The sequence below is a fragment of the Nanorana parkeri genome, unplaced genomic scaffold (genome assembly GCF_000935625.1).
Source record: "Nanorana parkeri isolate BGI_ZX_2015 unplaced genomic scaffold, ASM93562v1 scaffold135, whole genome shotgun sequence".
NCBI lineage: Eukaryota > Metazoa > Chordata > Amphibia > Anura > Dicroglossidae > Nanorana > Nanorana parkeri.
In genome coordinates, this window is record NW_017306403.1 from 516676 (window position 1) to 542185 (window position 25510).

Sequence of the window (25510 nt, forward strand, 5' to 3'; positions counted from 1 at the left end):
TATCACTGGTATTTATACAGCGCCGACAATTTACGCAGCGCTTTACACAGAGCACAGAAACAAGCAAAAAGATACCTTGTCGCACTCCTTACCAGGAAAACCCCAAATTAGATGAGGGCAGGGGGGGTGCTCGCAGTGACCTGCAGATGGCGCCGCCACACAGTAAAAAAGTGAATGTATGTCACCAGCACACCAACAATATTGCAGTCCAAAGTGTTTGTTTATTAGAACGTCATGTGACCATCATTGCTGAGCCTGATGAAGGGGACCGTGTGGCCCCGCTAGTTTTGGTGACATGACGTTCCAATAAACTAACACTTTGGACTGCAATATTGTTGGTGTGCTGTACATCAATTCATTTTTACACAGAGCACATTCACATCAGCCCCTGCCCCTGAGGAGCTTACAATCTAAGGTCCCCATCTCACATAGAGGGCCAATATACAGACAGGAGCCAATTAACCTACCGGCATGTCTTTGGAGTGTGGGAGGAAACACACAAGCAACAGGGAGGACATGCAAACTCCTTTGCAGATAATGACCTGGCCAGGATTCGAACCAGGGACCCCTAGTGCAAGGCAGAAGCACTGACCACAATGCCACTGTGTTGCCCATGCATGTAGAACATGGTTATATTTGCCCTGATGAAGGGACCCTGCGTGGTTCTGAAACGCTGGCTATACTACACGCGGGACATGTTTCTACAATAGAAGAACACTTTGGTTTATTTCATCCTGCGAGTGCTTGTGATCTTCATTGCTATTAACTCTGGATATGCACAACGCCGTCCGTGAACATCACTACGAGCACCACTGCTATTTCAAGCACCGGTCCTGATTGCTGAATGGTGTGCAGGGGACATACTTGTTTAATGGCGGAAGGGTTGACATCACCGCTCCCTCTTAACTCTGACACCAGGTGACACAGTGTAGTTTGGTGGCAGCTGCCATGGAAAAAGAGAGGCAGTGGAGCACTGCAAAAGGTATTAAGAACAGTAAGTGGTTGGGGGTGGGATTTACGCACAAATATTGCATATTAATATTAAGTAGTTTCCCATCAAGCCAGCAGAGGGAGCTCTAGCCCACTTTTCACATTTTTTGCATTGTATCACTGTCAGCTGTGCTGAAAGATGAAGGTTTCCTGTCAGCACAGTGAATTATCCCCTCATCAGTCCAGTAGGTATCCTGCCACACTCCTTACTGGTAAACCCAATAAGGATGGGTGCTGAAATGACTGTAGATGGCACTGAGTAATAAGCAATCTTTGTGATAAACACAAATTATCCTGTTTTCAGCTTGCTGCAGTTTGGCCAGTGATCAGTATTAGTGGACAGTGATCACCTGTACAGAACCTGCCCACACTGTCACATAAAAAATAGGAAATGTACCGCGGCGCACGTCACCGCACACACACACTTGCATCCGGCCAGACTCGTACACTTACCGTATCTGCTCAGAGACTTTGTAAACGTTGATGAATTTGAGATGTTATAAGCGGAGTTCTGTTTGGGGACCAGAGCAACCGAAGACCCATCGATGACCTAAAGGGGGACACAAGTGCCAAAACTTAGCAATCTGGAGAATGTAAGGTGTTGTACACAATAGGCCCGTCCAACATTCATTATTAAACAGCAAATTAGTAAGAGTGCTATTGCCAAGAACAACCGATCAAGTATGTTTTTCATTTTGTAATCTCCATTAGAATACAGCTATAGAATAGAGCAGAATAGAGCTTGTATAGGCTACACCGACTCTTCCACACAGCCTCAGATCGTTATACCAAATCAAAATGGCTTCTTAGCAATTGCAGAGGAACGCTCACCCACCTGATAATGAGCCAGAGTGTTGAGGCGCTTCCAGTCGTTGTCTATTTTGGTCGTCACATCCTCATCCTGCAATATGATCCTGGCCATTCTGCCTTGGCGCCATTCTGCAAAAATACGCACCAATAAAAATGTTCAGAATTCTGTCTATTGGATTTGTGATTATAACTTCTGCCTGGCAGCACTGGGGTCTTTGGTTTGGATTGCAGGCCAAGACACTATCTGCTAGGAGTTTGCATGTTCTCCCTGTGCTTGTGTGGGTTCCTTCAGGTACTCTGGTGCCCACCCCCCCACGCTACCAAGACATGCTGGTAGGTAAACTGGCCCTAGTGTGTGGGAGATATAGGGACCTTAGATTGTAAGCTCCATGAGGACACTGTGTGACTGAATACTATGTCAAGCACTGTGTAAATTGTTGCCGCTATATGAATACCTAAAATAAACATTACTGGCGTCAGCAACTAATAGGATGGAAAGGCGCTCCATGCTTGCTCGTCACAAGTGATGAGCGAGCATGGAGCCAGCTCCCCGGCCAATCAGAAAGCCGGGCAGCGTGTAATGACTGGTTGCCTGGCTTCCTGATACAGGAAGAATCGGGCAAGGACTCGTACTCGCCCAAATACTCGGCATTGGCACCAATTCTAGTATCAGTATTGGTGCATCCCTAGTGCTGGGTATTTCCTGAGGGCTCAAAAGTAGTAACAAGGAGATAGGAAAGTATGTCAAGGTTGGGTATAAGTGGGTTGGAGGGTGATAATGAGCCACTCCGAAGGCCAGAAATGTTCAACGTCATTCTTAAAGTGACTTAGTCATGTGTACAGCTGTGATGGGAACATAGAGTGTAAGTTCTTCTGGGAGAATAAACACCATTCTGAAATAACGTTTACAGAATGAACTGCTGAGAACCCAACGCTCTTACCAAGGTCCATGTCTCCGGCTTTGGGTCGCTGGGAGTACGGGACACCCTTGTACACGGCGTCCAGCAACTTCTCCTTGACTTGCGTTATGGTGTCGCAGTTCAGCACCTTCACCGGGATCTCCGGGGCATTCTCGTTCTCCGGATTGACACAGTTGAGCGTCTGCGGAGAAAGTTTTAACGGTGATATAAAAATGGGGAACGGCTTGGAGTTTATTGCGACCTGCAATCAGCTAATTCAATTATTCCTTGTTTCTCTGATACAGAATTTATGACTTTAATAAGCATCATTCCCCACAGGAAACGGGAGCACAGGTGCGGAGGGCAGACTGGCGCTGCCGATGCTCGTTAAAACTTGCTGCCATGCCGCCGCCACCCCCCCGCAGCATTTCTCAAGCTTCTAAAAACAGGAGCAGGCTTTCCTGATAACCCTGAATGGCATGCAGCAGGGGGAGTCCATGGAACGTGGACATGTGATGCATGGGAGAGAGTATGCACAGTGGAACTTACAAACAAAAACAGTTGCTTAAATATTCGTCATTCTGATGCAATGGGCTGTATTTATCAAGGAGTGTTCTTGTCTAGTGCAGTTTAAGAAACAGAAAGGCCACGCTGACTGGCTTCTGTTGGCAACACACACAGTATTTCTTTCAGACACATCGTTATATATACAGTCCACTATTCAGACACTGACAGTCAGAAAAAAAAAAAAGTGTTTGGGGCTATAATAAAACTGCCGAATGAATTAGATGTACAGATGGAGTAAGTTTATTTAAGACAAGCAGCATATTTTGTCCACGCTGTTCTGTGCAGAGTTGTGCCATTTGTCTCAGATCGGCTCCATCTGGAACTTGTCCGACTTTTCCGAATTCTCTAAAAAGACGACTGCAAGGAGCAGTTGCTCATCGCAGCCAATCAGAAATCATCATCTGCAATGCAGGTGGTGTTATTGGTTGTTGCGGCACCTTAAACATAATCTGTGCACCTAAATACATTTTAGGTTTTCCTGGCAGCCGGCTCTCGCGGGTGGATCACCCGCCCTCTTCTAGTACACTATATGGGTCAGAGTTTGTGGACACCCGATAATCACATCTATACGAGCTTGTTGGACATTCCAAAACCATGGGCATTAATATGGAGTTGCCATCTAGGACGGCTTTCCAAGAGATTTTGGAGTGTGGCTGTGGGAACTTGTGCTCATGCAGCCAAAAGGGCATTTGTAAGGTCAGGTGCTGATGTCAGAGAGGAAGACCTGGCTTGCAATCAGCATTTGAATTCATTTGGTATTCAGTAGGGTTAAGGTCAGGACTCTGTGCAGGCCACCTGAGTTACTTTACCTCAAACTGGTCAGGGGAACTGGTCAGGGGAACTGGTCTTTATGGAGATGGCTTTGTGCACGGTTATACTGGAACAGAATAGGGCCTTCCCCAAACTGTTGCCACAAGGTTGGAAGCACATAATTGTCTTTGTATGCTGTAGCATTAACAGTACCCTTCACTGGAAACACCTGGACCCAATCATTTAGTAGGGGTGTCCATATATATTTGGCCATATAGGAAGGTGTAATGGTCAGGTGTGCACCAACTTTTTGTCATAAGTGTATCTGTCCAGAAGAGGCCTCTTGCATCCAGGTTCAGCCCACTGGCATTCAGCCATATCTACAATAATAGTTTTTAGGTGGACAGGCCCTTCAAAGAGGTTCTTAAGAACAACTCCCCAACCCACTGATGCACTCCCCTGACTCTCTGTTGGAACCCATGATACACTGACGTCTATGCTTATGGAGGAACATGTGACCTCCTTACAGGATGCAGTGCTGGGGCCTGAGAGCGAGGGCTATTTTAACCCTGTGTAAGCTCAGATGTGACGCATACACAAGGTTTGGACCTGTGGCTCAGACAGATGAACACAGCGGTGGGAAAGTGCAGAGGAGGCAAGTATCAGTGGGTTGGGGATTCTCCTTACAAGAGAATCTGTCACTTCGGCCTATTCAGGGCAAAATAACAGCCTCCTCAAGCTATGGGGCAGTTCTGCGATGTGGTGTGCTGGGATTGGTTGAACAGCAGCAGGAGAAGGAAACTCTGCTCGCCTTCACCACAGTCAAAGCTGAAATGGATTGAAGGATCCAGCCACAGAGCATAGAGCTGGGATCAAAACTTACTTGAGGCGAGCGGGACCATGATTCATCGCTCAGCCCGCCATCAGAAGGATTCTTCAATCCATTAAAGGGTGAGCCGGTTTAGTGAGAAACAAAGAAAAAAAGAAGAGAGAGGACAGGGGGGAGAGAGAGAGAAAAAGTCCAATGAAAAAAAAAGCGACTCTGTTGAATAGCGGGTGGCAATGCAGCATGGTGTGGGCTATGCTAGTCGAATCAGATTAAATATGAGATTGTATAATTGCTTAAAAGACAACTCCATACAACACAGATATTCGGGTCTAGGGTGGGCACTGGTAAAGTGAAATCAGGTGCTAGAATTGGGTACATCTCAGGAATTCTGATCCATCGTTTGTGTCTCTGCCCCTCTCACAAACCTATAATAGGGTGCATCACTTTCTTACTGCTGGACTGCTAACTGTTTCTGTATTTTACATTATGTATGACCTATGGGGTTACTTTATTTTATGTGAGACATGTAAATAGCCAATGGGGTATAAAGGGTACCCCCTTCTCTGGGGTCCTGGGATTTAACTCTCTCTGCCCCCCCCCCCCCCCCCCAGTCACCCAAAGCAGGGCTAAATGTAGAAAACAACTACCTGACCGGCACCCGGAACTTCGTGTCCCGAGCATCGGGAGATAGGAATTCCACCCCCCTGCTGCCCCTCTACTCCCTGCTGCCCCTCTACTCCCTGCTGCCCACACCCCTGCTGCCCCTCTACTCCCTGCTGCCCACACCCCTGCTGCCCCAAGACCGGGCCTCGGTTGGCCATGTGGGAAATTCAGCCCTGTGTACAGTTGTAGAAGAGTGACATCTATATTATGGCCTTGTGAAAGGGGGCGGAGACACAAACATCTGTGGGGAAACCAAACCACTGGAGTATCTCAGAAAACCTGCCAGTTGACAGAAACCATCAGCTGGAAATATCAGTCCTGGATGGAGTTGGCCTCTTGCTGTGCCGATATAAATGGGAGGTTTCAGAAGAGCAGAGAGGTCTCCCTTATCAGCTCAGCTCAGGTCTGTCCAGCTGCAGCCCTACCTGCAAAATAACATCTAGCCGTTTCACCGTCTTCTCAACAAAAGGGCCGTGAGTAGACATGGAAGACTAGAGCTGGACAGACCTGCTCCCGCCACACAAAAGCATCCTCAGCAAAAACACACAACATGCACACTGCTAGAGTCAGTGAAAATGAGGTTTAATAGCGAACAGATATTGCTCTCTAGTGTACTGACCACCGTCTTGTAGTCGATCTGTTGGCGGATGAGCTTATCTTCACTCAGGGAGTAGCGAGCTTCTCCTGTGATGGCGTCAATGGGCCCTTTCTCCATCTGCTGCTTGATGGCGCAGTACAGCATGAACAGCGGTTCCCCGGCGCACTCCTGTGCAGGACCAGAGAGGGGGGGGGGACACAGTTACAAGATGGGAAATTACAATCACAATTAAGACAAAATGAAGACAATAACACAATCATAAGATGGTAGAAAATAACCGGCAACGTTGATTAGCTTTCCTCACATCTTCACAAGCCAAAAGTATTGATTAGTATTGGCTTGTACATGCGAAGACTTGAAGTACTATGTAGCTGTTGCTGGAAAGCTTGTGTTCTTCCAGTGTACAGTCCAAAAAAGAAAAAAAAAAGCTCCCACATAGGCAACCTCGACACTCCAGCTGTTGTGGAATTACACGTCCCATGAGGCTTTGCAAGACTCTAGCAGCCCCAGGCATGACGAGATTTGTAGTGTGGCCACAGCTGGAGTGCCGAGGTTGCCTACCCCTGACATAGAGGATTTTCGGGGAACGCTCCCTAGTGTTTTATGTATTTATGAACATTCTAATGTTAGTGTTTAAACCCGTATACACCCTTTACTTTGTGCAGCACAGAGGAAGATGGTGGTGGTATCTCAAGAATCTTAAGACCTGTGCTTGTACTATGACCGTAACGTGTATGTAAAGCCAAAACTTTTTGGTGGATTTAGAGTTAGGAGATTTCCGTCCATTTCCTGCCTTAGTGGCGCAACTGAAAATTAGAAAAAATCTCTCCAAAGTGAACCGAACTCCCATATCAGAGAGTTGTCACAGCAATGAGCGCCCTAGGTGGGACATTTTCATCACTTTGTGCCGATTCGGTGACAATGTACTGGGGGTAAATCCACCCAATGGGAACACAAGAGTCAATAAAACCTGGAAACAGTGTTAACTCCTCCATACGTCTTGAAAACTAAAAGTACATTTTTAAAAAAAATTGCCTTTACATGTTAAAGCCGAAATCCTTGCAGGTGCTTCCTGTAATAAAGACCAGGTCGCTGCTGCTCTCTCTCCTTGTGCAGGGTGACTGGTCCTGTCTCCTCCCCCTCCTGTAATAAAGACCGGTCACTGCTGCTCTCTCCTGGGGCAGGGTGACTGGTCTGGTCTCCTCCCCCTCCTGTAATAAAGACCATTCACTGCTGCTCTCTCTCCATGTGCAGGGTGACTGGTCCTGTCTCCTCCCCCTCCTGTAATAAAGACTGGTCACTGCTGCTCTCTCCTGGGGCAGGGTGACTGGTCTGGTCTCCGCCCCCTCCTCTATTAGATAGACCTGCTGGTAATTCTTTGCATGGTCCACTTAGCCAAATTGCTTCAGGTAAAGGGTTAGAGTTGGGGTTATCATTACACCTGTTTTATTACATCTAAGTCTATATCTGGCTGGCTTAAATCAAGGTTTTTTTTTTTTTTTTAAATAAAGCCCCCCAGAGCATGTTGATATAACAACTTTAAGATTACACTATGGTCTGGGGGCAGCACCGGCATCTCCACGACACTTTTTCACATCAAGATCTGCTCTGGTGCAAAAGTGCAAGTGCTTCCCTGTCACCATATGCTGTTAGCATCTCGTTAGCATCTGCAGTAATTAAAGAGACAGCTGCTAACGAGCGAGAGCAGGCATACATCATCCCCAGACCTTCCGACAACGCGCTTGTCTTTGAAATTATGGTTCATTTGCAAACTTAGCTTCATTAATTCAGCCTGGGGAAGGTGAAGAGCGGGATCTGCGCCTGACCACACAACGGGTAATTAATGGATTCTGCAGGATTTTTTTTTGGGACACCTGCGCTCCGACTGGCGGATGATAAAAAAAAAAAAAGAGGATTTTGCATTTTCAATGCTAACAAGAGCTCTGGCAAGCTGGTCCTATTGCTGCGATGAAGCAGCCATCTTTACACTCACAAAGTCCGGGGGAGGGGGAAGTCAAAGGTGAGTATTAGCATTGAATGAAGTGGATAATGATGTGGAATATCTTTGCACAACCTGTCTTTCTATAAAATGAGGATGAATGCAGCAAAGCACCATCTCTGCCAATGAATTGTTCTCGAATATAATTTTAATTCCTGGCTGCTGTAAAATGAAATTAATTAGACCACCGAGCTGAGATTAGATTGGTCAGTCAGGTGCAAAAGAAGACAAAGCACGGGGTAATGAGTGGATTTTCTCCTCCTCTCAGGTCAGCAGTCATGTTGGCATTATGGCAATGGCAGGACATGACCCTTAGGCTAGAGACATTTACAACAGCGGTCACCAAACTTTCAGACCTCATGACCACTAAATTCATCATTTTAAATCCCGCGGACCACCAATATGAATTTAAAAATATATATATATTTACACTGAATGGCCAGATTATTATGACCCCCCCATCAGTACTTCGTTGGGCCGCCTCGTGACTCCACGAGATGATGAAAGGTGATGCGAGGAATCTGACACGGCACTGTTGCCCTTCTGTTGTCTTGTACCAGTCTTGCCCCTCCCCCGTTCTGCCCTAACATTGACTAGTCGCTGACGGCCACAATTCGCACGTTCAGACCCAGATTTTCGGCTGACAGTCCTGTCTTTAAACACTTTAACAACAGCTGCTCTTCAACATTTAACGAATTCTGGTGTTTTGCTGATACTCGCTCCATGGCTCCGAGCGCCAACAATCATCCCGCGTTCAAAGGCTGTTAAATCGCGTTGTTTCCCCGTATCTTCAGAAACAAATCCCTTCTACTGTCGTGGTAACCAACCGGCTTCCCTATTTATAATGGTCTGGCCCTCTAGCAACTTCAGCGCAAAATTATAGCTAATTTGCCTACAAACATCAGGTGGTCATAATAATCTGGCCACTCAGTATATATATATATATATACTCATATTTTTTTTCTTTCCTCATATATAAATATATTCTCATATGTGTGTGTATCTATATATAGTCCGGGTACCGACGAGATGCACCGCCTCCTGCAGAGCCCGCACTGTACTGAGAGCCGCACATTCCTTGTGACAGCCGCTGCTTGAGTCAGTGAGAGGCAGCCCTGGAGCCTCCGTGCCACTTCAATGACGGCCCAGCCTGCACGGCATCAGAGGGGCCCGGCGACCACCAAACTTTTCTTGAGGACCACCAGTGGTCCACGGACCACTGGTTGGCGACCGCTGATTTACAAGATACTCCTTGTTACTGGTTACAGTCTAGCTGCAACAGTTTCAATCAGAAGTGTATGTGAACAGCTGCGGCCGGGAAGCCTGTACAAAGAGATGACAGGCTGAAAGGCGTCGCAGCTGTTCGCATGTATGCAGACAACCAGCTGTTACCTGTGGCTAGGGACAAATGACTGGCCCTGGATGAGGACAGATTGCACACAGGACTGCTGCTGTTCATGTGTATCTGCACATCCAGTGGTTACCTGTGGCTAGGGATATATGACTGGTCCTGTGTGCAATCTGTCCGCATCCCGGGCCAGTCATTTGTCCCTAACCGCTGGATGTCTGGATATATGCGAACTGCGTTGCCTGTCCTGACTGTCCAGCTGTTTGCATACGGCTATGTTTCAATCCCAAGAATCCATCAGTTTTTGCTGCAGGAATCCACTGTGCAGACCTATTTGGATGTGTCAATGAGGCCATTGGAAATGGAAATGAGTTTTAATGTATATTTGAAAAAAAGTTTGTTCTCCTTTAAGTAGGGAAACGCTGTGGTGGGAGTATGGTGGACCTGGTTCTGGTTCTAGGTTGCTACCTCTCTGAGAGACAAATTGCTCAGCCACCATTTGTATAGCACACGCGGCTCGGTGTCTCGGTATCATCTAAGCCAGGCTGCAAATGAAACATTTAAACGTCCGCAATTCTCCCTTATAAAAAGGATGAAAAAAAGACAAGCCAAGACGCCGGCATTTCCAAACCAAGAGCCGCTTGTATGGAAAGAGCATTATTGACAAGATTTAGCTCATCAGGCAACTAATACTGTGCGTTTTTCAACACTTCAGAGCAAAGCCCCCTCCTCGTTTTGCAGGGAATGTCTCATTACACCCGTGATGAATAACCATGCAGGCCTTCAGATACAAAAGCCAGAGCGAGAGGAAGAGAGGTAGAGATACATACATATATCCCAGCACCTTCTATATTTTATTGCCGTTTGCAGAAAGAGTCATTAAATTACACTCCTTGCGTACATATCCAAATCACTGCTGCGCAGAACTCTGAAAAGATGATACTTATCGATGATAAATTAATTATTAGCCGTTTCCCACAATGCACCGCTCTCGCACAACCGAGCATTAGATTTAGGACTCAAAGCCCCACTCCGGGCAGCAGAAATAAATGACCCTCGCGCTGGGGCCTCCCCAGACTGCAAAGGTTAAAAGCTGGTAAAGTCTATCGGTAGAGGAACAGGCTACAATACCTTATTCCTTTCTCCAGCCGGCATCCACCATGCTGTGCGACTGGTCTAACAAAGCCTATTCTCTTTGGTGCTCCAGCCGGTGGTTGCACCCGGATGTCAGTACATACAATGGAGGGCGATGAGGGTGATGAGGGCCTGGCCTTACTCCAAAGAGGAGAGGTGAGTGTCGGAAGCCTGCTGTAGTGAGGGATAAGTATTACAACCTTATTCCTCTACCCCTAGACTTAATGAGCAGGTGACCCTAGCAGTTTTCCCACTTGCCAGGTGAAAGTTGATATCACACTTGCAGTTGGTGTAGTTGTTCCCTGGAGTGATGGGCAGGAGGGGGAGGCACTGGGTGGCTATGCTCACTAACAGCCCAATGAGCTTTTAGGAGGCTGGGCAGTGGGACAAACCCTGCAACAGTGTGCAGGATATGAAACATCTTGTTGCAACCATGCAAAGTAGCAGAGATGCGATGATCACCATAGTACAGGGGTAGGCAACCCCGGCACACTAGCTATGGTGAAACTACAAGTTCCATGAGGCATTGCAAGACTCTGAAAGCCACAGTCATAACTCCCAGAAGCATGATGGGATTTGTAATTTAACCACAGGTGGAGTGCCGTGGTTGCTTTCCCCTGCCCTAGTATATACATGACTGTACAAATCTTTTTGCGGTGTAATTTAGCTTTTTGACTGAAATACCCTTTAATGCCAAAAATGACTTATAGAATCAAAGCCACAGCTCATAATAACACCCCGCCCAACCCTCCCCAATTTCTGCAATATCCAATTATCCCCATGCCAATACTGAAAACCTGGTGTCCTCAGGCAGGTGACAAGAGCAGGCTCTAGGAACCACAAATCTAACTTGGCTACATGGAGATGTAGAAAACACTGCTAAGTTATTAAGTGACAGAAAGGCCACACTTTCCACATCCAAGTATTCGTTCCCTTCAGGAGTTGTTTATTTATTGGCCAGGAAAAGACTGAAGGTCTTTTATTTAAAGCACATAATGACCAGGTAGGTGTATATATTAAGCACGAGTCCGCGAAAAGGAACATTTTCAACGGCTTACTGCGGGCTAAATGGGTACGTTCAGCCTTGACGGAGGAGGGAAGTGCTTTTTAAACCACTCAGCTTAAGAGGAAAGTTCTGGCTCTTTCCATTAATAGGGATGTGTATTTCAGGGCAAGAAAACTACATGTAGTACAAGGGGGGCACTGAATGGGCCAGATCGGGCCTCTTGTGTCAAGGCTCTGGACTAATGAGTAAAACGGGAAAGGCCTTGACAATTATGTTGAACTATTCAGGCCCCTGGGACCTCTCCACATTGGTAGTAGAACCTGTAATTAATATTGGGGTGTTAAGTCACTCATTTCTACAAAAAGCTTGCAATGTTGAAGATGTAAAAACGTACATTGCTCTCCAGATTAAAAAGTACTGTATGGTCCCAATTGCCTAAAAGGCAAGTTAATTATATAAAACAAAACAACTAATTATAATAAAACTCTCAGCCCCCTACCATAAGTTAACGCTTAGGGTACTATTGGACCCAACGTACCTCCTCTGATGACCTCATGTGTTGTCTACATCCCAGCTGGTAAAAATCTATTGCCGGGCTGCCCGTGCACTATTGCTGAATAGACTTCAATGGGACGGTGATCTTCCAATAAGGGCACGTCCTATTTAAGTCTACGAGTTGGAAAATTTTTACCCACTGACCCAGTCAGAGGAGGTAAGTAAGCTGCTAGGGACTGGTTCAGCGAAGTATAGATGATGTTAGCAGTTATATAATTGAAGTGTCTCAATAAATATTTATTCACACATGGTAGAAGAAAGAAGACCACTCTAGCCCATGCCCCCCCACCCCACTACTACCAACATTTTTGCTAGAGAACATCTGTAATACATTTAGATAATTGTAGTGTCCCAAGAATTATTTATTCATATATGGTGAAAGAAAGACCACTGCCCTCCACTATCACCAATTTTGGCCGGAGAAAATCTATAATGAGTAAATATGGTCGCCTCCATACACAATTAAATTATACATATACAAGTATTTACAAAAATAACCCTAAAACTATAAATTCTCTGCATTGTTAAGCAGTTTGCGGGGTGCCATAGTGATAGCCTCTCAGAGGGTGGGTTCATGACACTATGCACTCACAATAGGTCTGGGCGTCATTCAACCCAGAAGACCGAGGACATCTAGTGGTGAAAAGGAATTACTGCTAGTGGGCATTGTCGGAGAAAAGATTTGGGCTTTACGCTACAGTACATCATTGAAAGACTATTTCTGATTGGCTGGCACAGGTTATGGCGGTCTGCCAGTTTATCTTCGCCTTACTTACACACCTGACTTTCCCAAACCTAAACCAGAAGAAGAAAATATATGAAACAAACAGAATCTTACCTTCAGGAATTTGTAGAGCAGAAAGGTAAACCAGTTTGTGAGCATCTTTTCCGCCACGGACTCCGTCCTAAGATAACGAGACAAAGCAACAGACTCTCGTCAACTTTGATGATTTCTCATTGGGCTGCAAAGATACTGCAAAAGCCTGCGCAGCCGTAATATCTACAAAGCTAATTATCTGAACGTTTATGGTTTCCTATCTGTGGCGTTTGCTGTATGCGCCGTATTTCCTCCACTTAATTACCCTTTTTTTTCTCCCAATTCCGCACTCTGCTGCATCCTACTGGCCCCACCCATTAAAAAAAAAGTTAATTAGTGGTCTATATACAATGTATACCTCAGTGTACAGAATAACAGACATGCTGGAACTGTAACTGGCCGTCCTGTACAGTGCAGCTTTAAGAAAGGGTCCTTTTTTTGGGTGCACATGGGTGATGCTGCCTGGGTGAAGTGGACATTTCCCAATATTATGCATCCTCGATATTTCAGTTACCTTTATCCAGCTGCCCATGTCATTGATCCACATATGTGTCTTCTTTTAATAATGTAATATTAACTATATACAATTTAAATATTACATTAAATCATGTTTAATATGATATTGTACTATTTTTGGAAAGTTTTGCCTACAACGGGCACCGTAGATATTTTATATATGCCTCCTTTGTAGCCCTGATGATAGGGACTCTCTCTGACCCCTGAAACACAATGGCTTTGTGATAAAATCTATCTACTCTGGAATAAATCGACATCTGGATGAATAATTTCTGTCGTGCCAGTTCAATCTCAGATTATTTCACATTGGCTGTCCGGGGTTCTTTTAGGTCCTGGAAGACTGCAACAGCATGATGACATCACGAGAGGCGGCAACAAGACCACTTGGCGGCAGACCCGGACTGCAGCGTTGCATCATTGGTCTCTACTCTTGCCGCGGAGCGGTCACATGATGGCAGACTCAGGTTGGAGTGTTTTTTTTAATTAATTTGTGGAGGGGAGAGTCAAAATTTAAAAGACGTGTTGTAAAAATACAGTATCTATCTATCTATCTATCTATCTATCTATCTATCTATCTATCTATCTATCTAGCCTGTGCCTCAGGGAGATCGGCATATATGCAGAACCTCTATTTTTTTTTCTTAAAGGAGAACTAAGAGGTGAGTGCTTTTCACTCACCGCATAGTTCTAGCCGACCTGTGACAATGAGACTGTCACAGGTCAGCTCAGTAGATCGGGAGGTGATCGAACACATACGGGGTTCGCTCACCTCTCGATCCTGTCACGGCTCTCTGCCATGACAGGGGAGGGGATGGATTCCCCTCTCCCCGCTCTGATCTGCCAGCACTGACTGGCGGAACGGACGGGGGAGGGTACAGCTGGCTCTGCCTCTAGATAGGCAGAGCCAGCTGTCACTCACACAGCTGGGCGGATCCCGTCGTCTAAGTCGGGATCCGCTCCGGCGTCTCAGTAAACCGCGAGCTATAGCTCCCTATATACTGAGCTTAGGGTGACTGGAGGACGCTAGTTTGTGTCCTCCCGTTACCCTAAGGAGAACTATGGGGAAAAACACTGACCCTGTAGTTCTCCTTTAAGGTCCAAACGCATGCCTTGTAATTGAGGGGTCCCGGGCCGAGCTGACCGGCTGACAGAGACATGGGTGGTGCCCCCGTCTCTCTCTCGGCAATGGCTTTCCCCGTCGGCATCACGCAGACACCAGAACTGTAACAATCAACAAGCCAGCCAGAGGCGAGCGAGCAGCTTTTTCATTGATCTCAATATAAATTACATTTCGTCTCCTTCTGTGCGCCTGAACCAGCCCCAGGGAGCCTAGAAAGTGCAGGCCGTAGTTTTGTAATAAGCAACGAAAAGGAAGCCGACATCAAAGGGGACGAGGCTGTAGCCAGCCAGGAAGGCTATAATGAGATGGATGCATGCACCATTAAATAGGACCAGTTCATGGGGAGGAAGATCACACCGCTTAATCCCTTCTGTCCTCGGGGGACTTGTGGGGCTCAACTGGTTAAGGATTGCGTTATGCCGTTTCCCTGTCAGACACGGCAAACACTGATCTGCCGCTGCTAATGGACTAAGTGTACTTTGATCGTATCTCTCGGTTTGATAACCTCTGAGTGCCGTCTACTGAGCAGGTTGAAGTTCCTTCTAGTGGACAGATTTTGTTTACACGGAGTGCTGCCGTTTAAAGAGACCCTGTCACCGGCATAAACAAGTGTAGGTAAAAGCAGAGAAGAATTAAGCATTCCGAATGCTTACTTGCAGCAGTTAACCCTTTGATTAAATTACTTTCTATTGCCTTGCAATCTGCCTATGACATGCAACAGGCTTGGTTGAAGACTGAAGACATGTTGCAGGGGATAGAGAGAGACTGGAGACATGCAACATGAGACTGCCAGAGATCACACTCAGTATAGCCTCTTTACAAATGAATGCTTCTGCTACTGACTGCTGAGGGTCTGCAAGTTGCAAAGGGCCGTAGGTTGGACACCATGGCTGCATAGTATTCCTCTTCAATCCCCCCTTGGCTGCTACATAAAAGGTTATATAGGCAGGTAAGGGGTGGAAAAGCTGGACCAGCACAGACAGTAAGTGAACACACCAGAGGATGATGTGCAAAGAGGGAGGGGGCTGTGCTAGGGAATGTACCTTTGCTGGAGAAGTCCAATTATCTAGGAAGTAGAGGCAGCATTGCAAGTGAAACATCATTTATGGAAAGAAAAAGCTGCCAGTCAGCATTAAAAAAAAATGATTGATGTTTGTTTCTTTTTAAGATGGTGACAGGGTCTCTTTGAATGTACACATGGTAGTTATTAATAACCCTCATTATTGGGACATAAAGGCTCAGGCACTGGGGGGACAGGCGGTATGGCAGGATACTGGAGCGGCGTTCTTGGGCGGCTCGTGCATGCCGATGGCTGCTTCCAGCGGCCCTGGAAGGAGCTGACACAGATAGGTAGGAGAGAGGCAATAAATAAGCATTAAGAGCTTCATTTACAGCCAGCTCCGACCGTCACACAGCCTTGAAGTGCAATTTCTGTCACTGGCCCGGTGATCAATAGAGAGAGGATGGGAAGATATTGAATTAATGAAGATAATGTATTTTTTAGCAGAACCCGGGCTTTTGCATTCAGAAATCGATGTGATTGTGTTTAATTCTTCTTTCAGTGCCGACTGGCTGCGGGGATTGATTTCGCTCAGGCTCCCTTTTTAATCATCTTCACATTTGCCCGCCATTGTGCTCGGGATTGGACCAATGATAAGCTGTCATTAATGGGCCCGGAAGCCCATCTGTAGCATGGACACTGCGGGTGCAAGGTGCCTGGGAAGAGGAGGGGGGACAACTGCCTACACTGTCTACAGCGGATTCTCTCTCTTTAATACTCCATTGGGGGGAAAATGATTGGTTTGCTCCGGGCGTCATGGACTGTCACACAATTCTCTAGGCGCCAAGTGGCTCCTTTTCTGGGGACCGTAGTGGGTCACTCTTCCCCTGAAAGCACCATCCTGGCCCCTTGTAATTGCTAGAAGCACATGGGTTATTTTAATCTCATGCTGTTGAGAGATTTAAGCACTTGCTTGGAGTCACCTCATTAGGTTACAACTACTTTTGAGCAGCTCAATCATTCTACTAAACTCACTAGACAATAACTAGCTAGGATGAACAACTGATCACTAAACAGATGGAACAAATGGCTCCCTATGGAGTAAGCTACACAAGTAGAATGTAGTAGCAATCAATCCCACATGGAGACACATTGCAAGATACGTTTACATCAGTCTTTCTCAAGCAGGGTTCTGTGGAAGTCTAGGGTTCCACTAGAGATTGCTAGAGGTTCCTTGAGCAGTTAATTTCTGCCTCTCAGATAAGCTACCACTGACGCCAATGATCTTTTCAAGGGAACATTCTTCTCACTGACCACCAGTGTACTATGGCTCTTTGCTGACCACCAGTGTAAGGAGAGGTCTTCTCACTGACCACCAATGTAGTATGGCCCTTCGCTGACCACTGGTGTGGGGAGAGGTCTTCTCACTGACCACCAATGTAGTATGGGCCCTTCGCTGACCACTGGTGTGGGGAGAGGTCTTCTCACTGACCACCAATGTAGTATGGGCCCTTCGCTGACCACTGGTGTGGGGAGAGGTCTTCTCACTGACCACCAATGTAGTATGGCTCTTCGCTGACTTCTGGTGTGAGGAGAGGTCTTCTCACTGACCACCAATGTAGTATGGCCCTTCGCTGACCACTGGTGTGGGGAGAGGTCTTCTCACTGACCACCAATGTAGTAGTATGGTCCCTTCGCTGACCACTGGTGTGTGGAGAGTTCTTCTCACTGACCACCAATGTAGTATGGTCCCTTCGCTGACCACTGGTGTGGGAAGAGGTCTTCTCACTGACCACCAATGTAGTATGGTCCCTTCGCTGACCACTGGTGTGGGAAGAGGTCTTCTCACTGACCACCAATGTAGTATGGCTCTTTGCTGACTACTGGTGTGAGGAGAGGTCTTCTCACTGACCACCAATGTAGTATGACCCTTCGCTGACCACTGGTGTGGGGAGCACTACAGCTTTCACTGTCTGCATTTCTTTTCTGCCCATTATTATTTGTTCCAATCATTATTATTACTGAATATATGAACATAAAGAGCAAGTCTGAGTCTCAAATATGTCAAGAATGCCACATTCCTTAATTTTCTTATATCAACAACATTCTTACATCTACTCACGAGCTGTAGACATAATTATAATTAGAAGAGGTTTTCTGAGACCTGAAAGTTATTTCAAGGGTTCTTAAGAATGTTGAGTAAGACCATTCTACATGATACTTGTGTAGCTTACTCCATAGGGAGCCATTTGCTTTGCTGCTGCCAGGGATTCAAATGTTAGATATTTTAGTGGCACAATTGAGCTGCTGAAAATCTCTAAGGCAACTCTCTGCAAAAAAAGATGGAACCACTGAGTGACAAGCTGAGTAAGTCACATCACTCAACACAAGTGTCCTCAGACAGATTTGTTTTGCAGAGGTGGCATGTCTGATCAGCTCTGTTTCCAAGTGCTGATTACGAAGAGCACTAGAGAAATGTCTTACCATATAGGACAGGAAAAGGAAGTGAGGAAAATCTACACAACTAAGAAAGCTGCAGGACAAAAAGTTTGCTCTATGAGCACACAGCAGACATCTTACCTTCTGAGCAGCAGTTTGGGGTGGTTCTTGCTTTCAAGGTTCTTCTCGATGAGGTCAGACAGGAGCTGTTTGAGGACCCCTGTGGCGTATTCCATCTCCCCCTGCAGCCCCGTCATGATAAGGGAGGCCACGTTTCCACGGTCTCGCATCGAGAAGCTGCGCTGAGCCTCCAGTGTGCGGATGAAGGTCAGGAGGAAATGCTTTTTGTTCAGCAGCTGCCCAAAGAGATTCAGAGCCTTCTCCACGTTTGCTTGGACCTGGGATGGACACACATGGAACAATATTTAGAACACAATGTGAAGCTGTAAATGATAAAATAAACAGAAACAAGTTTATCGTTATTTTCTTATCGGGTGGATATTCACTATACGGCCAAAGTATGAGGACATCCCTCCAAAATATTGAGTTTAAATGCGTCCAATGAAGGGGCCTGTTACCACAAGGTTGGACATTTCTTCCAACCTTGTGGTAACAGTTTGGTGAAATCCCTTTCTCTGTTTCACCTTGACTGTCCCCCGTGTACAAAGCCAGCTTCATAAAGAAATGGATTGATGAGTGCGCTGTGGAGGAACTCAAGTGGCCTTCACAGAGTCCTGACCTCAACCCTACCGAACACCTTTGGGATGAACTGGAACATGAGTGTGAACGAGGTTTTCTCAACCAACATCAGTACCTGACCTTACAAATCAGTAGATGCACCCTAAAACCTTGTAGAACAGGGCTGTGCTGTGTGGCGGAGCTGTACATCTCAGGAATGAAAGGACAGAAATACAAATCTTTCAGCAGGTAAAGCAGCCGCCATATATACTTTATCTGTTATTAGCTGTTTTCCAGGTGTTCAGCTTCAATTCACACGGGACACCTGCAGCTCTTTCAGTATACGTTCAACATTTCTGCACCGTGCAGCAATGCAGTATGCTCTTCACCGTGACAATTTCAAGCATACGACAAGGGGATAAAAAATTTGTAAAGGAGCCCCGATCCCTAGGGACCGCTGATAAGAGAGTATGAACTTGTACAGCACAGGTGAGTGTAAATTCAACACGATAGGAGGACTCTTCATCATTATAACACAGGGCACTTTTCATTTAATGGGAACTCTGCGAGGGAGGGGAGAGCTCATTGCAGACATCTCCCTGCGCTTTATACATTCTGCGCGGCTGATTAATTCAACCATTAGGCAAAATTATCACCCAGGTTTCGTGTAGTTCAAGAGTCCTCAACCTTTGCGGAGGGAGAGGGGGGGGGGGGGAGGGCTTTACAAAAGACAGAAGCAGCTGGGACATTAATCACTGGAGTATTCATAATATATTCATTGGGCATTCAATTCTGGAGTTTTCTAAGTGGCTCTCTTTTGTAGGGTGCAAATTGCACACAACAGGTTTTCCCGCAGAGCTGAGGAGGACACAGAGTCTGGATTCGCTCGCCTCCGGCCCACCGGCACGAGGCGGCCTCATTCCACCGGCTCTCTGATTGCCTTTGAGAGTTATAAAGTCATTGAATTGTTTTAACAGGAAGACCAGCCATGGCTCTGAAGTTACAGAGTGACACAGATCCCAGCTTAACTCCTTCGGTTATTTTACTGCCGGGCAAGCTCTGCGTCGGCAATTAGGAAAAAGTTTTCTCTAGACCGGACATGCTAAACTGCTATTTTTGGGCCAGTGATGACTCCAGTGTTCCTTCTTTGCACCGTCAGCTACTGTATTGCAGAACTCCAGACACACAGTTAAATGGTTGTACTTCCAAAATGACTAGTCATTCTGTTCAGCCAGTTATGCAGTTCATATACCCTGCCCAACCTGGCAAATAGCAATACTGTGTGCTGGGTCAATTTTACAGCATTCCTGTGTCAGCTGCTTGCTCATTGGACTGTAAATCAGCAGTATGAGGTCAGCGATTCAGAGTCCAGTGAGTGGTCTATAGATGAAGAGGAAGGTGGAGGAGATGCTGTGGCACTGTCTTCCTACCTGTGCATTGTGCATCACAAGACCAACAATATTTCAGCAAAGAACACAATACACATAGATGTGTTTGCACTTGTAGGTTGAGATGAGAACGAGAGTCATATTCATGTGATTTTTGACCATGACTATAGTTGCAGCAAAAGCTTGTACAGCGGTTGGCAGGTTCTTAGTATACATGGGATATACATTCTCTAGTTTTCCTTTATGGCTCTCTGCCTATCAGAAAGACAGACCCGACTCCATTTGTTCCTGCGCCACAGAGCCTTCGGGGAGACGCAGCAGAGATGCGGGTCGGGCTTCCATCAGCTTGTGTAACAGTCGCTTCAGAGGATGAACGTGCTGCAGAGCTGCAAGCAGGATCAGGCTCGATAAACGGCAGTGGAAGATGCCAGTCACTGGTCTGTGCCAGCCAAGATGATTTTCCGGGCTAGGTTGTGCTGGCGCACTTAGAGTATTTGTGCAAAGGCCCGTTCGTTGCAGACTAACAAGGATTGGGAGCTAGGAGGGGAAGTGAAGCTATTAATTAGTTCCCCTGTTTATTTTTCGGGAGAAAGTGAGCTTATCCCTTAATGAATACAACCTAAAGAATCTGTACATTAGGGTTAATGCCTCCCGGCTTTCTTTCTGGAGGAAGCTCGGGGTTGATGAGGACAGAGTTTGTGACCATCTGGAAACTGTCTGCCAGAAACATAACTTCTCCCCAATTACCGCCCGTCTAATGGAAGCGCCAGCGCACCTTGCAGCAGACGAAAAGCAGATTGCACATTATGCGGACTGGGGAAGTTTGTCATTTGTTTTACGAGACGGCTTTGGGAAGTAAATTTGGAAAGCCATTAAACATATCGAACTATGAAACAAGTGTGGGGAATGTAAGGCACTTAATTGGACGGGTCTTTATTGGAAATCCTATTGATGATATAGAGTAAGAAGGCTGCTTTTATGGTATGCGCTGTGCTCGATAGAGACCTGTGTCAACCGACTAAATGCACATTTCCCCTGATCTGTCTGCTTGTTGGAAAGTGTTTAGCTTCCAGTGGAATTTACTGGCACAGAATGCCACAAACACTGAGATTGCAGCAGACGTGCTTTGGCAAGGCATACTCAAATTAGAAATGTAGCCCACATTAAAATACACTCTAATAGTATGTGGACTCCCCCTCCGAATGATTACGTTCAGGTGTTTCCAGTAATCAATGCTGTTAATGCTACAACGTATAAAGACATGTTAGACAACTGTGCTCCTCCAACCTTATGGTAGCAGTTTGGGGAAGACCCTTTCCTGTTTCAGTAGGACTGTCCCCTGTGTACAAAGCCAGCTCTGTAAAGACATGGCTTGGCCAGTTGGTGAGGAGGAGCTTGAGTGCCTTACACACACCCTTGACCCAAACCTTATTGAGCACCTTCAAAAGTTTGGAATGGAGAAACTCAAGTGGCCTGAACAGAGCCCTGACCTCAAACCTACTGAACACCTTTAATAGTCTAGTATGGAGGAACTCGTGTGGCCTGCACAGAGCTCTGACCTCAAACCTACTGAACACCTTTCGGATGAATTGGAATGCGGATTGTGAGCCAGGTCTTCTCTTTCAACATCAGCACCTGACCTCACAAATGCTCATATGGATGTATGAGCACAAACTCCCACCGAAAGATTCCAGCATCTTGTAGGAATACTTCCTAGGAGGGTGAAGGCTGTTGTAGCTGTAAAACATGGCATCTCCTTATTAATGGCCATGGGTTTAAATTGTATGACTAACAAGCTCCTATAGGTATGATGGTCAGATGCCCCAAAATGTTTAGCCAAATCCTGAATGTACAACTGATTGCCATTCAGAATGCTTTTAGGACTAGAAGCAACCTGAAATTCAGTTGGTATGCAAGAAGATTAGTAAACAGCGGTCTACTGCAGGACTGTACAAATACCAAAGGGAAAAAAAGTTCCTTGGTAACTAGATGTTCCATCCATTGGTGTCACTAGGTCTGGATACCTAGTTAGGGATTGGCAATCATTAATCACAAATTTCCCAGCAGATGGACTGGTCAGACATGGGTACACTGCCAGTGCGTTCTCCCTGTGCTGTGTCATGTGCCATGATGTTGACCAAAAAATTGCTGCAAGACCCACTGATGGTACCAACAGAAAATGAGCACTTTCAGCATCAGAAGTTCTCGTTATTTCCTTCTGATTAGCCTAATCCTCACCAGCACAGGACGGCGCAGAATCAGGCTGTTTATGGCTGGTTTGATCCAACCTGCAGCCAATTATAACAGCCGCCGGTCTAATTCAACCTGCAACCAATCAGAGCTTCAACACTCTAAACGAAACTTACCAATATTTCCAAAATGTCTTAAACAAAAACAAATGTGCTCAATTTTTATATAAAGTGCAAGCATGTCCAGGTTCTCAAAGGGCCTGACCTCCACAATTGGGAATTGTAATAGAATACTGCAAGAATGTTTAATAAAGTTGCGGTTCCAGCGACATCCTGTTCAGCTGGGGGACCGGCTTACACTACGCCAAGAATCAGGGGCAAATACTGAACACGGTAATATATCAAATACATCTGCATACGTCTTATCACAAACACATTTCTGCCTGCACTCTGAAGGCTGATGACCACCTGTTGCCGCATGGTGGGCCTTGTAGTTGCTGAGCAGCCAAAGGAAGTTAAAATAAGCAATTTTCCAGCACATTTCAAACTGGCCCAGCGCCATCACATGTTCCTTCATACCCAGTAGGAAATCTGAACGTCATTCGTCACGATTCCATGGGGATGCACGAACGTGAAGGTCATGGATGTGGCTGGTGCTCAGATAAACAGCCATTAAAAGCTTGCTTCTGCCCAGTCCTGTGCTCACGTGAGGATTCGACTAATCAGGAGGAAAGAACGAGACCTTCTGATGCTGAAAGTGCTCATTTTCCAGTGCGACCAGCAGTGGGTCTTACAGCAATTTTATGTTCAATATCATGGCACAGCATGGGGGAACATTGCTGTCAATCAGTGGCTATGGGTGGGTCACCATTGGATGTAGTGGAGAACATACCCGGAACATACAATAAAAAGGAGGCAAAAGGGAAACGTTTGTGAGAGAATGACGAGTAAAAACGGACTTTAAAAACGGGGAGCAATTTTGCACAAGGTAAGGAAGCACCTTGACAATAACACTGTATTCCCCCTGAGTTGGAGTTCTGCTTTAAGGAAAGATCATACAATACGAGTCACTCGCAGCATGCTGAGAACTGTAGTCCAACAACAACTGCAGGGCTCCTGCCGCCTCCGAGTCTGGCTGTCGCTGCCACGGCCATAAATACCGCCCTAAAAGCCTGCATTGAAGAAAAATCCTCCATCTTCTCCAGAAAAATGACATTTTCCGCCGTTGTAAATTATCACTTTTGCAGCCGTTTCCCTATAATTTACAGCGCTCGGCGTAAATTAGATGCTGAGTTTTTGTTGCATAAAAAATGAAATGGCATCCTCTTTTTAAATAGTCATATAAACCCTGCTAGCAATAAATTTCACCAACTTTAAACTCTGCAGCGCCAGTTCATTAACGTGAAAAAAAAATTATCATTACAATTATAAGTGGTAGTCAGGCTGTCAGAGGAAACATGTGCACGGCGAGAGGCAGAAATGCCAGTTTATCAGCCACGATAGGAATTTTCTGAACAATGCACTATTGTTCTCTCTTTGCTGTGTAAGGACAGTGCTGGGCCTCAGAGCTGCATAGACACGTATAGGTGTATTGTGACCGGCTGTGGTAATGTAGAGCTTAGATTTACATATTACAGTAATTATTTTACTCCGGCGATCCAAACTCCGGCATAGAAAAAAAAAGGCTATTTTTCAAGCATGGAGGCTTCTGGTGCTCTCACCTTTGGCCCTCACCATCCTCACACACAATACAGAAGTGCTGGTCCTGCACTTTATGTGATGATGTCAGAGTGCGTCCGTTAGCTGGAGCACGTTAGAGAAGAGGCTTCTGGCGGGCAGGTCATACAACTAGGTTGAAAGCCTGGGGGAGCGAGGGATAAGGTAAGAACTACAGCTTATTCCTCCACCGCTACACTTAACCAGCATTCAACCCTTTGCAGTCAAAGCGGAGAAACCCCCCACTATAGATGTTTAATGTGTTCCCATTCACGCATCATATCCAAAAATTATTATAATGAGATATGCCAGAGAGGGTTACTTATGGTAAACCTAACGTCCCAGCCCCCTCCGTAACATTACATGGACGTAAAAGGCCAACTAAGATTTTCCAGCAACTAAAAAGAAAAGCAGCACTTGAAATATGTTTTTTAAAGTTATGCTACGTGAATGGGAACATGTAACAGAAGTAGGTGTTAGCCCAATCTGGCTGCAAAAGTGTGTCACATGACAGTGCCTATATACTAGTACTGTCGCAGTGTTACGCAGAGATCACACCGCTGGACATCCGGAGCCTCCACACCTTGCTGTGCACGTTATAAAATAAAATGCTGGCGCAGTGTGGAGTACTTCCAGCAATGGCCAGGGGCGTGCGAAGGGGAAAAGCTGCACAGGGTTATTAATGGGCCCCTTAGAGATTCAATGCGGTCGTGTGACTAACCGAGCCCCGGGGTTTGCCAAAATCAGTCATGAAATTGACGTTGGGTCTGCTGATTGAAGAGTCGACAGGCGGATTTATCAACACCTGACAATATCAATGAGAGATCTGGAAGTCATTGGGCAGCCTCAGAGGGGGGGGAGACAGCAATTGTGGTGCTCTTGTTTCTTCCCCCTGCTGAACAATAGCGGTGTAATGAGCACGATGTATGAGCCAAGCTCCCAGATTAGACACGTGCCCATTCTTCTTGCATTCATCCGTTTCCTGACACTTAGCCAAGGAACGTATAGCGGGTGCGGGCTCTGTACAACAATGCTGCGGTGCCTACCTCCATCTCCTTTAGCACAGGGTGGTCTTCGATGCCGGGGAAGAGGACGCGCATGGCGTAGGTGCGATAGTCCAGGAAGGGGATGCCGGCTCCGTCCAGGTCATTGGTCAGCTCGTGGATGTCAGTCTGCAGCTCGGCAAAGGCTACAGGAAGAGAGAAGACATGTAAAGTTAATGGAAGATGTGATGGTAAAAAAAAATGGGGGCTACTGAGGATAATTGCCTTCTGAAAATGCTATCTGGCTGGCTGTCTCTGGCTTTGGCACTCGCTGGGTCACTGATCCAAAACAAAAAGGGCTGCTGTGGGTCAGGTGGCTTGGAGTACTGAAGCCGGAGATTAATGTTACAGCCAGTGAAGCTGGAATATCCTGAAGGAAATCAGCAATGGCAGCCCACATGCATCTCACATGATAGGTTCCCTTGAAGGAAATACAGCAACCAATGTGGGGGGGGG

General features: G+C 46.2%; 1 protein-coding gene across 6 annotated transcripts in view; it reads right to left on the minus strand.

Annotated features, from left to right (window-relative positions):
• Window positions 1-25510, minus strand: part of PLXNA1 (plexin A1) — a 293334-nt gene that overhangs the window by 12972 nt on the left and 254852 nt on the right. For 2 of the 6 annotated variants that reach the window (XM_018553936.1, XM_018553937.1), the window contains exons 21-28: window positions 25058-25200; window positions 21135-21146; window positions 18182-18438; window positions 12987-13053; window positions 6128-6274; window positions 2742-2901; window positions 1826-1929; window positions 1444-1540 (exon numbers count right to left, since the gene is read on the minus strand). In XM_018553936.1, coding sequence (XP_018409438.1) covers window positions 1444-1540; window positions 1826-1929; window positions 2742-2901; window positions 6128-6274; window positions 12987-13053; window positions 18182-18438; window positions 21135-21146; window positions 25058-25200 — 987 coding nt within the window. Of the gene's footprint in view, window positions 1-1443; window positions 1541-1825; window positions 1930-2741; window positions 2902-4899; window positions 4951-6127; window positions 6275-12986; window positions 13054-18181; window positions 18439-21134; window positions 21147-25045; window positions 25201-25510 lie in introns of all 6 variants that reach the window. The other 4 variants (XM_018553933.1, XM_018553934.1, XM_018553932.1 and 1 more) reach the window with 3 other exon arrangements.